The 12,870-nt window shown below is 55.5% G+C and overlaps 1 protein-coding gene across 1 annotated transcript in view; it reads left to right on the top strand.

Annotated features, from left to right (window-relative positions):
• Nucleotides 1-12,864, top strand: part of SUFU (suppressor of fused homolog (Drosophila)) — a gene marked incomplete at its 5' end in the record, with an annotated part of 104,783 nt that extends 91,919 nt beyond the window's left edge. Inside the window, 2 exons of the mRNA XM_010859600.1 lie at nt 8,635-8,703; nt 11,066-12,864. Coding sequence (XP_010857902.1) covers nt 8,635-8,703; nt 11,066-11,155 — 159 coding nt within the window. The remainder of the gene's footprint in view (nt 1-8,634; nt 8,704-11,065) is intronic.
• Nucleotides 12,865-12,870: the final 6 nt, after the last annotated feature.

Below are 12,870 nucleotides of genomic sequence, written 5' to 3'. Positions count from 1 at the left end.
AAAACAAGGGTACAGAAAGTGGGGGGTGCAGCGGGGGGGGAGGGAGTGTGAAAGCCACTCTCCACTATATGGGGAAGCCCACCAGAATACCTAGAAAGTAGGCATCTGAACCTGGACCGGGCAATGGGCTGTGATGGGCAGGTCTCGGCAGACCAGGCCTGCCCCCTCTCATCTAATGGTTCTCCTGTGTTCCTGACGGACACCCAGCTTCTCAGTGCAAACCTGCTGGCTTTTTCCAGAATACTTTGTCCTTCCTTTGCTCTTCTGGCTGGGGCACAGCCTCGAGCCATTGCCAAGCAGGGTGCCCAGACCTGACAGCCACAGGCCTCCTTCCAATCCCCACCCTGCCCAGGTCTCTAACGGGTACTTGGCCTGGTCCAACCCACTCCCAGATGTAGTAGAGGAACAACATCCTTTTTTGTCTGTTGGGGGCATGGGAGAAGGAACACGCCATCTTACCTCTCTCAGAAAGGGAATCTGACCCTAGTGTAAAAGATGACTCTGCCTTGTCTGTGGTGTATCCTGGGCAGTGGGGGGCAGCAGTGGGCAGGGGGATTACAGTAGAGAGGAAGTGGGTTTAGGCCAGTCTGGGGGCGGTCTGTGAAGTGTATTTACCATTAATGTAGGCATGCTTTTAGTTTGTGTGTGTGTGTCTCCTCCTCAGGCCAGCTCCTCCCTCCCCCTCCCCACCAAAATACTAACCCTTAATTAAAACAAACAGCAAACAAAGGATACCAACCAGACTCCCAAGACTAAGCTGAGGGTAGAAATGGAAGCCAGTGCTTTAGGGATATTGTGTTCCATAAATTATCTTGCCTTTTTCCACTGTTGTTATTACATTGTTTCATAACAAAATTACTTTGAACCATAAAGTTATAAATACATTTTAAAAGTCCCACTTGGTAACATTAGATTTCTGTCCATGTGGTGTTGGTTGTTACCTTAGCGAAAGCTCTGAACTCTAGCATTTGAAATTAGCCTGGAACAAGTGGAAGGGGCCTCCTCCCACCCCCAGCATGTCCCAGGCCTCCAGGCTGCTTGTGGAGAGCAGGGGCGGGGGCGGCACAGAGCTGGGAAGGAGTGGGGGGTGGACCATGCAGGAGACCCCAGCCCTGACAGGTCAGAGGTCATCATTTCCAGCAGGTGACAGTGTGTTGACAGGTCTCAGCAGAAGTGTCCTCAGTGCTTTGCGTATTGAAGGTTAAGCACTTTTTCTTGGGAAAGTAGGAACTAGAGCCTCTCCAACTTGAGAATAAGTGCCACCCAGTTGCCTTTGACGTGCTCTACTCTGAACCTGTCCTTGGAGCCCCGCCATCCCTCCTGGAACATCTTCCTGCCTGGAGTGGGGGTAGGGGCTCAGCATCTGCAGTTCTCAGCAGCCTGGTGACCTGGGCCTCCAGAGGGCTCAGCACATGTCCCATTGATCCTCAGTCCCCTCAAAGGTCTGGGCCCAACCCTGGTTCCCAAGCCCCTGATCCCCTAGCTGCTGGGGTTTCCTTCCAGCTCTGCTCCCCCATGCCTCCCTGGCAGCCCCTCAGCCAGCTCGAGCACTCGCCCCGCTGACTCCCAGCACATGGTCCCCTCCCAGGCGCTGTTGCCCGGGGAACCGGAGCGGTGGGAACCAGCCGCTGGCCTCGGCATGTTTCAATAAAGTTGCTGTGCTGAGAGCTGCTTAATCAAAGGCCTGTGTTATGGGCTCATTAGTGTGGTCCACCACGGGGGCCAGCTCACAGGGGAGCTCCCGGGAAGGCTGGCTGGGGCCCACTCCCCAAGCACGCACCCTAATTCACCCAGGGGTTTCTCAGGCCCTGTCCAAGGAGCCTTGGGAAACCCTCTGCCCCTGCCCCCAGCCCAGCCCTCCTCATCTCCCCACCCCCAAAGCAGTCAGCACTTTCTGCATCTGACTGCCGGCATCAGCCCGCCTTCCTCTCTAGGGTCTTGCCACTGTGGTCACAGGCAGCTCCCTGGCTTGTGGGAACCTGGGCTTGTAATTACTTGTGGGCCTCTCAGTCTCCCCCTGGGGCCGCCTGTCTCGCTGGGAGTCTGAGGACCTCCTGGAGGTCTGGGGTCAGGCTCCAGGTCACCAGTGAAGGCCCAATCCACTAGCCCAGGAAAGACACTGGACCCTTCTAGAGGGAGACCCCAGCAGAGAGACTTGCTTCATCTCCTATGGGAACCTCTCCCTCATGCTTCTGGATTCCAGGATGTCTCTCTGGCCCGTGTGCCCAGGCCTGTGGGGGGCAGGGAGGCAGGAAGGAACTGAATGCAGCAGCCCCAGGACTGAAGAAACCCAGACTTCTGTTCTCTTGGCTGCTGGAACACTCTCCGTTGGTCCCAGATGAATTGGGAGGGGCTAGGATGACTTTTCTTGCATCAGCCTTCAACAGCCTTGGAAGCCCTCGCTCCCAGCCTTGGCACCTTGTTCTGGCCTCCAGCCCAGGCCTGTTATCTCTTGGGGAAGTGGCATGGCAGAGACACCCCTCATGGGAGAAGATGACAAAGGAGAGCCTGAGAGAAAAAGGCAGAAAGTGAGGGAATCTGGGCCCTTTCCGGGGTTTCTGGAGTAGCCCCAGACAGGCCCCCACACCCACCAGCTCCTGGGCCTGCACCTGCCTTGAGGCTGCCCCCTTTCTCCAGGTCCGCCCCCCCGCCCCATCTCTCCAGCCCCAGGAACGTCAAGGCCTGGCGCACAGAAAGGCAGGGCTGCCTGCCACCCCAGAGTGAGTACAGGGGACACTCCCCGCTTCCTGGAGGAACTGGAGAGGCAGGAATCCTCCAACTCCTTAGGCTCTTCAGTTTCCGGAGGTTGACACCAGACTCCTCCGTCCGCCCTACCCTTGGCTGTTTTTATCTCTGCTGAGATGGTGAAGGCTGTCAGCCAGCTCCAGAGGAGTACAGGAGGGTCTTTGGACCTGGGGAGGCCTGCCAGCGTCTGCTCCCGCACACACCTTCCCCCAGCATTCCTCAACCCAGTGGCTTTAACAAGCCTCTCTCCCTTGAGTCTGTCAACACTGGGCTGTTAGTCTCTGAGCGGGAGCCTGGCCCAGAGCTGAGTCGTTCATCCGTCCCCAGCCAAGATTGATCTGAAGGGGGAGAAGTCAGCCCCAGAGGTCACTCAGAGGTCACATCACCAAATATGAGAATATTTTTTTTAAGCCCTGCAATGCTTTCTCAGCTGTGTGGTGTCTGACGGCTCACCCAGGTGGCCCCCCTTTCCCAGCCATTCTCTGCCAGCCTTGATGGGAGGCCTGGGGCTTGGGAGAAGACGCCCAACAGCTGTTCAAGTGGGCTTCACTTCTCCAGGCCAGATCTGGGGAGTCACTGCCGGGCTCTGGTCCTCGCCCAGTGGCTGACTCACCCCCGCACCCTGTGGACAAGCCTCAGCCTTCTCCTGTCCCATGCACCCATTTGGACATTGTGTGGAAGACACTTGGTGAACCCTGGCCTTGGCCCTGCGCAGCTCCTCTTGCTTTCCTCTGCTATTTCTCCTTCCACTAGTGAATGTGGAATCCCAGAAGACCTTTGCTTGGCTGTCCGAGGGTCCTCGTTGTCACAGGTACAGCCATAGGGCTTCAATCCCAGCACTGTGCCTGGGGAGGTACAGGAGAGGACTGAGAGGGCCTGTCGTGCCCTCACCAGCTGCCAGCCAGAGCAAGAGAAGTCTGAGCCTGCTCCTGGCCACCTCAGCCAACCCCTCGCCACCCACCGAGAACAGGAAATGAATGCAGCCTCACTGTGTGGCTGCTGCAGTGGTACCTGCCGCACCCGCACCTCTGCCCCTGAGCCTGGGGTTGGGGGGGGTGGTCCAGGCCGTTGTCTAGCTTTTGTCCGGCCTGTTGGTGTTGGGGGGACGCAGACTGGATGGCTTCCTGGTCCCTGCCTCCTCCCTGCCATCATGGGTGCCAGAGCAGCTCCTTGGCAGGCCCTACCCTGTAAACAACACATTTCCTTCCCTGAGAGAAGGAAAGGGAGGGAAAAAGAAAGCCAAACTTGTTGGGAAGCAAGAACAACGTGTCAACACGAAGAGCAAACAAGGCCCCAGACAAAGTGAGGATTGTCACACCGAGGGGAAGGAGTGGGCATTGTCAGTGCTGTTTGCAGACTCAGAAATATCACTGACCGCAGACATTTGAATCAGATCTGCAGTGGCTGGGCCCCTGCCTGCCCCACCGCCAGGCCTGCCCAGGGCAGGCATGATGAAAGATCACTTTTCAGGTTCCTTCTGGAACTTGCCAGGGCCTGGGGAATTGGGAAGATTGTTGACGATCCTCCGTCTTCATCCGCCAGCCAGGCTATCCTAAGGCACTGGGTGTGAGCACCTTGGAGTAAGTTGCTGGCCTGTGTTCCAAGTCCCCTCCTTGATCAAAGGTGGAGGCTGGGAGTGGGGGGCAGGGAGCCACTGCCCGCCTCACAGCTCTACCAGTCAGAGCTAGTGGGAGAGCTGCAGCCACTAACTCATCCCTGTTGGTTAAACCTGTGCCTAGACCCACTGCCCCTGTGAGTGTGTTTCCCCAGGGTACCCTCCACCAGGATCTTCTGCAGGGAGGGGTTGCCTTTTTAAAATGCAGATCCCTTGACCTAGCTACTCAGATTCAGAAGGTCTGGATGGTGCCTAGTATCTCCAGGTTTTCAAAATCCTCCCCAGGGAGTTTCTTCTCAGATTGCTTGGGGGGCTTCCCCGCTCACTGGAGCATCTTCTCCCTCCAAGGGCTGTTTGTGCACAGACGTAAGCCTCTTATGCCCAGTTCTTGGTGATCATGAGCATCAGTGAGTGCTGTCTCATTAGTAGTATTATTTCTACTGCTGTTTTCTGGACTGGAGCAACTGTCGCCTCATGTGCACGTTTACCAAGCTGACCTGGAAATCTGCCCCATTGGAAACTATATCGGGGCATGGTTTGCCTTCCTTTCCACTTGGCCAACCTGGTTTTGAACAGCTGCATGTTTGTGACGCCCAGGGTTCCAGCCCTCTTGAGCTGAGCAGGTGGCCAGGAGATGTGTCGCTGGTTTTCCAGGCCATTGGGTTGAAGCCAGAGTCACTTCCACCTCCCCCAGCAGAGAAGAGACGTCAGCTTTGAGTATACGAGGCTTCTAGAATTGAGGTGCCCTTCCCAGACAGAAAAAGAGCATCTTCTACCACCATGAGTTCAGGTCACTGCTCTTCTAAAGTCCAGACTTGTCTTGTCTCGACACCCGCTCGTCTGCAGAGTGGAAATGATGGTTACCTTCCTCACAGGGTGGCCCTAAGATGATACCAGTAAAGCACTTAGCCCTGTGCCTGGCACATGGAGGAGGCACTGGTGCTTCTGCTGCTGGCGGTGTTATCCTTACTGCTGTCATTCTCATAACCCTTCTTATTATTATTTGTGGCAGAGCCAGGCAGCTCCATGGGGACCCAGGGAGCTTCGAGAGTCCCAAGTCCCAGAACTGCACAGGCTTTTCCCACAGTTGCATCACAACGGCGTGTCTGTTCCTCGTGAGAGCATCCAGGAGCTGATGCATCGCGGCTGTCTATCTCCAGTGTCCTGTTGATAGGATCTGTTAACATTCTCAGCTCCAGGTCTGAAATATACAAAGAACAGGGCCTGTTTGTTCAATCTAAGCTTCTAAGGTTTAACTCCCAAAGGAAATTAAATTAGGTGCCTGGAGCTATGACAGTCTGTCGTGTTTCTTTGTAGGGAATGTCACCCTTAATATCATGCAGATCTCGTGTACAATTTTCCCCATTCAATTCTTTTAAAATAATGCGAAGTTTCCAGCAGGAACCAGCCAATCACTAAAAGTGAAAATTGAGGAGCCACTAGGGTTTGTCCCTCCTTTTGGTCCTGCCGTCCCCTCCCCCAGCTGAGTATAAAATGAGTCCACACACAGATATTAATAGTACGCATTTGGTAGTTGGTCTACCGAAAGCCACCGTAACTCACACTCTCTCCACCACCAACTCCACACCTTTGTCAGAAGAACTGGCTTAGGACTGAACTCCTGTTGGTGGGATTATTTTCCCCATTTCTCCAGCTCTTTGGAGCCTCTCTGTGTGGTCACCATTCCTGTGAACCCTCCCCCACCCCCTCTCACCCCCAGCACTAGTTACAGTCCCAGGCCTATTTACCTCTCTGGCAGAAATGTCCACCCTCCCAAGTATTTGTGGGTTAGAAATCGGTTCAGCCTGGCCCGGACTGGAGCCATTGTAATATAATTGGGTTTTAGGTATGCTTGTGTTTGTGCTCACATTTGCAGAGATGGCAACAAGCCCCGGAAATTCCCAAAATGTGAATATGACTTTTGTACTGCTCAAGCAGACTGGTGATAACTGGTCGAGAGACTCCAGGCTTTGGGGGGTGGGGGTGGTGGGGGGAACCCTAGGATAAGAGCAAGAGGAGCAGAGGCTCCGGCTGTGGGAGCTGGAATCAGTGGCATTGGGCAGCGCCACAGTAGTCCATGAGAGGAGTTACCGGGTCCCAGCTTAGGGAGCCAGGAGGAAGGTGGGAGGGAGCATCTCAGGTGGGCATTCTCACAGACCCGCTTTGCCTGTCCAAACTTTGTCTCTGTCTCCACTTGAAGCCTAAGCTTCTTAAACAGAAACTGGTGAGGAGATACGGGCTGATGGTTGGAGCTGTTTTGTCCCTGACTGTGGGCTTGTAGCCTGAGAAGGAGACGACCTTTGGCTCCCTGTTAACCCCAGGAAGGTGCTTGTCCAGCTGGGGAATGGACTGCTTTCATGGCTGTTTCCCTAGGGCTCCACCCAGGGCCAGGCCTAGCAAAGGCACCCAGGGAATGCTTCTGGAATCAAGTAGGTTGATGGGCAGGTGACCGGAAGAATCAATACATGAGTAAATGCCGTGAGGGTTAGACTTCAGGAATTGGAAGCTCTGCTTTGCACACTAACTTTAGAGTCCAGAGAAGACTGGGACATGGGGACTTCCCTGGTGGTCCAGTGGTTAAGACTCCGCCTTCCAGTGCAGGGGCCCTGGGTTAAATCTGTGGTTGGGGAACTAAGGTCTTACATGCCATGGGGCAACTAAGCCTGCACACCCCAGTGAAGACCTAGCTCAGCCAAAAAAATAAGGACCAGGAGATGATCTTTTCTCCGCTGCTCACAAGCCATGTGACACTGGGCAAATCTCATAACCTATCTGTGTCTCAGTTTCCTCATCTGAAGGAGATAAGCTCTATGAGCGCTTAGCACAGTGCCCGGTGTGGTGATATTTTGTCTGCCCACTTGGGGTAGTTTTCTCATTCCTTGCTCACACCTCCACCCAGTCAACTTCCTCCCTTCGGAAACTTCCCTCCTGTGAGGTGCCTAGTGAGCCTGCTTGCTTGCCCTCCTTCCTCTGCCATTCCACTTTGTCTGATACACTGACCTATTCCAAATGTTGAGCCATATGTTCTTATCAGAATGGACAATTCCCTGGGGAAACCTGCTGGTATTTTCTCAAGTCCTGGATCCTCCTCCTTGTCATAGGGGATTTTTCCCACACCTTGGTCTTCACCTCGTTGTTTCTCTTCCTCTGTCCCCACATCCCACCCTGGGGCATTCAGAGGCTACTGGAGAAGGCAAAATAGAGGTGGGGAGAGCCACAGCCTGGGGTTACAGAAGGGTCCACTGCAGAAGTCAGGAGGTCCCATGGACCAGCATGCGGAGGAGATGGGTGGAAGACAGGATCAGGTTGGGAAGAGGAAAGACATGCCCAGCCTGGGCCCAGTGTGGGACTGGCCTGAATAGAGGAGCCTGTTGAGAAGATGGCCCTGCAGGTTGAGGAAGTCCTGGGTATCCTTGCTGTTGACTGCATGCATGGTTGACTACACACATGGGTGAGGGTGGTGGTTGTGCCCCTGAACGAAGGGGCAAGGCTGTTCTCAACAGCAAGCGTGAAGCCTCAAGGTAGCAGACCAGAGTAGTGAAGTGGGATAGGTGGGAGGTGCCCTGGAGAAGACGTTTCTTAAAACTTGTAGGACTCAGTGGCTGAATGGGGCTGGCAAGGCAGGGCTTTGGGAGCTTGGGGCCTGAGAAAAGGTAGACACTACGCATGGGAGTTGAGGCGTCCCTTTCCCTTCGCTAAAATGAGAGAGGCTGGTGCAGCTCAGACATTCCTAGAGGTACCTTCCAGGGCATTTCCAGATTCCAGGCAAGGCTTGTATTCCAAACCTGGACAGATTCCTTTTGTCCTCCCAAGCGGGGCTCAGGGAACACACAAACCTTGTTGAACAAGGAGGATGTTGGAGTCACTCTCCTCTGCCCTGCAGCTTTTCTGTTTCCCTCTACCATACTGCAACGTGCAGGGCGCCCAGACTGCCAGACAGGCGGCCTTCCCCGCCCCTTCTCATGTCCCTCCCGGGACCAGCACTGCCGTGTCTCCTGAAGTCCTTGCCCTGCTCCCCGCTGTCCTAGACGTCCTCCCTTCTCTGCCCCAGTCCGTCTGATACTGTAGGCAGCTGGTGGTGGGAGGTGGGGGCAGGCTGGGGGTGACAGTCAGGGCTAGGCCTCAAGTACTTCCCCTGGCCCTAGAACATATCACAGTGGGCTCACCACTCCTCCACGGCCTGGACAGAGGTCCATAGCTTGGCAATTAGCAAAAAGACCATATACTTTAAACAAATAATAATAATAAAAGCCTGTCTTGTGCCTTCTTCCCAGATTCTGTTGACCGAAGAGTTTGTAGAGAAAATGTTGGAGGACTTAGAAGATTTGACTTCTCCAGAGGAAGTAAGCTGTTTGGTTCTCTCTGACAGCAGGTTCCAGTCTCCAGGAGTCTGTCTGCGTGTGTGCATGTGTCTGTCTCTGACGTGTGCAGAGAGGCTGGAAAGGAGACCCTGGAGATGTTAAACAGCTTTATTTCACTTCCCTGAACCTCCCCCTCCCCCACCCCCAACCCTTGTGAGGACACCCAGCAAATTGTCTGAATTGCCAGCTCCCAAGAAGCTCATTGAAGAGGCAGCCAGTGCCTTTGGGCTAGTACTGAGTTCTCCTCAGCCCCTGCTGTTCCCTGGCAGGTTTTGAACAGAAAGCCCACGCCTGCTGCCAGAGAACATTCCATGGAGTTCTGGTGGGCAGCAAGGGGCTCCTGCTCCAGCCTCAGGCCACCCAGGAGCCACTCTCCCTCCCGCCTCTGGCCACGAGCGCTCCCCTCTAGGCCCGCCTCTTCCAGCCCCAGCCAAGCTGTGGGCCAGGTGGGGGCCTGTGCTTGTCCTGGCTACTCCGCTGGGGTACAGGAGTGGAGCCCACAATCCCTTTTGTTTTTCTTCCTTGTTCCCGGCATCCTCATTTGTGGGGACTTACCTCATCCTGGAAAGTCCCTTCCCCTCCCCCGGCCTCCTACCAAGCAGCACCCCAGCAGGGTTGAGCCTTCCTGGCCTCAGAGTCCTGCCCAGATAGGTTAGTGGAACATTAGCACGCTGATAGTTCTAGGGCTTTTCTGGGCCCTCTCCTGTCCGGGGCAGAGACAGACCCTTCTTCTGCCCTTTCTGCCCGAAAGTGTATTTTGGGGAGAGCTCCTTCACCTCCCAGGGGCCAGGCTTCCAAGCCAGAGCGAGGCCAGGCAGGAGCCACCTTTCAGCCAGGACCCAGTCAGCCCGGACACAGAGGCCTCCGACGGATATCCACAGGGCGGAGGACCGTCCACGGGGCAGGACTGGCCCGTCCAGGTCTCCAGGTGGACAGGAACTCCTCAGAGCCTGAGGTCACCCCTAGTGGGATAATGTCTTCTCTCTTCTCATTTATACATTCAAAAGTCACTAAGTACCCAGTCTGTGCCAGCTGGTCAAGCCCCACAAGTCACCAGCCCCTGAGGCCCAGCTCCCATTCAGTCAGACCAGAGCCGGCTGCCCAGAAGCGCTTCCGGAGAGGCCATGTCGCACAGGGATGGCACGGCGCCAGACTGCTGCTCTCAGCTCGGGTGCTGAGGGGGTGGAAGAGGGGTAGTCCAGGCAGGAGGGACAGGAGCCAGGAGGAGCTTAGGAAAGTAGGTCACTAAAAATGACTTTTTTTTTCCTTTCCTGTGCAAGGCTGTCCCCACACCCTGCCCTCCTCTCCACTTTGGTCCTGGCTTGGACAGTCCCCCATCAAGAGGGAGGGAGAGGGAACCAGCCGGGCAGTGTCAGGCCGTCCTCTTCTAGCACCAGCTCTGGGCAGGCTGAGGGCCCTGCTCTTCCCTCCTTCCCAGCTTGCTCCCAGATTAGCAGGAGACTTAAAGGCAGACCCCACTCCTAAATCAGGGAGCATCTATGAGCACCAGCTGTGTGCCTGCTGGCCCCATGCAGGGTCCTCGCATACACAGGGAACATGTCAGTCTCTTCCCCTGTCCCCCTCCAGAAGCTTGAGAAACAAAACTGTAAGCAAATCGGTGATTCCGGGGAGTCGGGTCATAAGAACTTGGGCTCTCCTTGGCCACTGCCAGCACCTCTCTCAGGCTGGTAACCCTGGGAAGCTTGTGAGGATGAACAAGGGGGAGCAGGGTGGGGAGCTCCTCTCAAGTTTGCACCAGGCCCAAGAAGTCACCTCAAACCACACTAGCTCTGCTTCTCCACTCCCACCAAGGCCAAGGCAGGGCCTCCTTCCTTTGGGGCCCTTTGGCAAAGGCTCCAGGGGGCAGGTTCCAGAGTTCTTCCCTGCCAGCCTCAGAAAGGAGCCATGGCAGGGACAGGACCGCAGAGTTCCAGACCTCAAGCCACTTCCCTGTAGCATCTGCACCCTCCCCTGCCCCCCCATCCTCTAGCCCCCGGGCCTCAGGGAGCAGATTCCTTACATGCTTGTGGCCAGAGGCAGAACCAAGGAAGTGAGCTGGAGGGAAGGTCAGCCCAGTCAAGAAAGAGTCAGAAAACAAGCCTCCTCCAAGCCCAGTTAATTATTGGCTGGGTGTGGGGAAGGAGGGGTCAGCACTGGATCCCAGCCTCTCACCTGGTTCAACATTCGTGACTGAAGCCAGGCAACCAACCGGTGGTCTGTCTTGCCCCAGCACCCAGGAGACAGGGCCTGGGTGAGGGTCCTGGCCTCTCTAGGCAGTGTGGGAAGAAGGCAGTGGATTCTAACCGTGTATCCTCTGGTTCTGTGCTTGTTGCCCCCTCCACAGTTCAAACTTCCCAAAGAGTACAGCTGGCCAGAAAAGAAGCTCAAAGTCTCCATCCTCCCCGACGTGGTCTTCGACAGCCCGCTGCACTAGCCTGGGCTGGCCCTGCAGGGGCCAAGGGCGAGCCCAGCTGCTTCCCGGTGACTCCAGTGTAACAACTGCATAAACGAGATTCCTGCAAACACAAGGACAAGTGTGAGGATGACTGCGTAGCCCCTACACTGCAGCCTGCTGGGATGCCCCGCACAGGTCACAGGGCTCCCCCTCACCTGCAGCTTGAGGGGTCTCCGCACCTGCAGCCGGCCGAGCCACATGACCAGGCCGGGGCCCCAGGGGGCTGCAGTCGGGCAAATGTCAACCTTCTCCTCCTACTGCCACCACAGGTTCTGGTTTGAGATTTGCCTCTGGACCTCTGATATGCCCCCAGGTGGAGACAGGCCTCGTTCCCACCTACCCTCTGCCGCATAGCCCAGCGGGAGGGAGGTGTAGCAGCCAGCTACCCTGCCCAGCTCAACTCTGGGAAGCCTTCGGTAGTCAAGCTCTTCTGGCGGTGCAACGATGCCTTTGATCGTGTTTGGTTTTCTTCCTCCTTATTTTATTTTGTAGAAACCGGATGGTATTTTATTGCTCTTCAAAGATGTCCAGAAGCCATGTATATATGTTTTTTTTAAAAAAACAGAACTTTATTTCCAGATGAACTTTCTCATTCTTACAGACAAGGGCCTGGGGCCGTCTCCCCCAGAGCCGCCACCAGAAAAGGTGCTGGTGTTCGCCTGCCGGTCAAGGCCTCGGAGGAGTCAGCTTCGCACAGAGGCTTTTCTTCCCAGCCAGGCCTGGGGGAGCCGAGACACTCCCCCATGCAGCCTGGAGCCCAGTTTAGCTGGGGCAGGAAGGGCTGCTGCTGGTTCCCAGGTGGACTGGGCCCCCACAGAGTTCAAGATCATCAGGGTCTCCGAGACTTGGTGACCCCAGCCTCATCTTCTAGGCATTTTCCTCCCAACCAGGCCTGCCTGAGAGAGGGTAAAGCCCAGCACTTCATAGACCATCCCCACCTGCCACTCAGGGCCTGAGTCTCCAGCTCTTTGCCACTCCCATCCCATTTCCTCATCCACTGGGCCTCCCAGCCTCCAGGCTGCAGGACTCTGACTTATTAAAAACAGAAGAATCAACCTCTTCACATGTCTTTCACATTAGTTTTGCAAACACTGCACTCTCCCGCCTTCCATTCATTTCTGTGTTGATTCATTTCTCATCCTTCATTCTCTACCCCTTGTCCTGTCTCCTTTCCGGCATCCTGGCCTCTAGTGGTCTTTGGTTCCTCACTCCAGTACTGCAGATCTCACGGTCTTCCTGTCTCATAGCCAACCTATGAGTTCTGGGGTTGTCTCTCACTTTTGACCTGTAATCACAAGCCCCTTTCAGGCCCTCTTACCCCTAATTCTGGGGATGGCTATTATGAGACCACCCTTCTGGCTCTCCCACAACAAAGTTCTTTTGTCTGTCAGGGACCACACAGACAGACAACATGCCCTGGCCCCTGTCTGCAACCACCACACACATGGGCACTACCAGGAGTGCCGAGGAGACCCATAGGGCGCAGGGCACCTCTGATGAGCCATCCAGCCAAAGAGCTGCCTTCAGGGGCATGAGGGTGGCCAAGCTATTAGACTTCCAAGGGGCCATTCAGGTCTGGCTCTTTCTCTGCTTATACCCTCAGGGCTACATGGTTAGCACCATCAAACTCAGAGCTTCAAGGCAGATCCACCTGGCATCTGGGAGACACATACCACCACCACCACCCCCCACCA

This window comes from Bison bison, unplaced genomic scaffold (genome assembly GCF_000754665.1).
Source record: "Bison bison bison isolate TAMUID 2011002044 unplaced genomic scaffold, Bison_UMD1.0 scf7180017864456, whole genome shotgun sequence".
In the NCBI taxonomy this organism is placed as follows: Eukaryota; Metazoa; Chordata; class Mammalia; order Artiodactyla; family Bovidae; genus Bison; species Bison bison.
The sequence above is the reverse complement of the archived record's forward strand: the minus strand, read 5'-3'. Positions and strand labels throughout refer to the sequence as shown.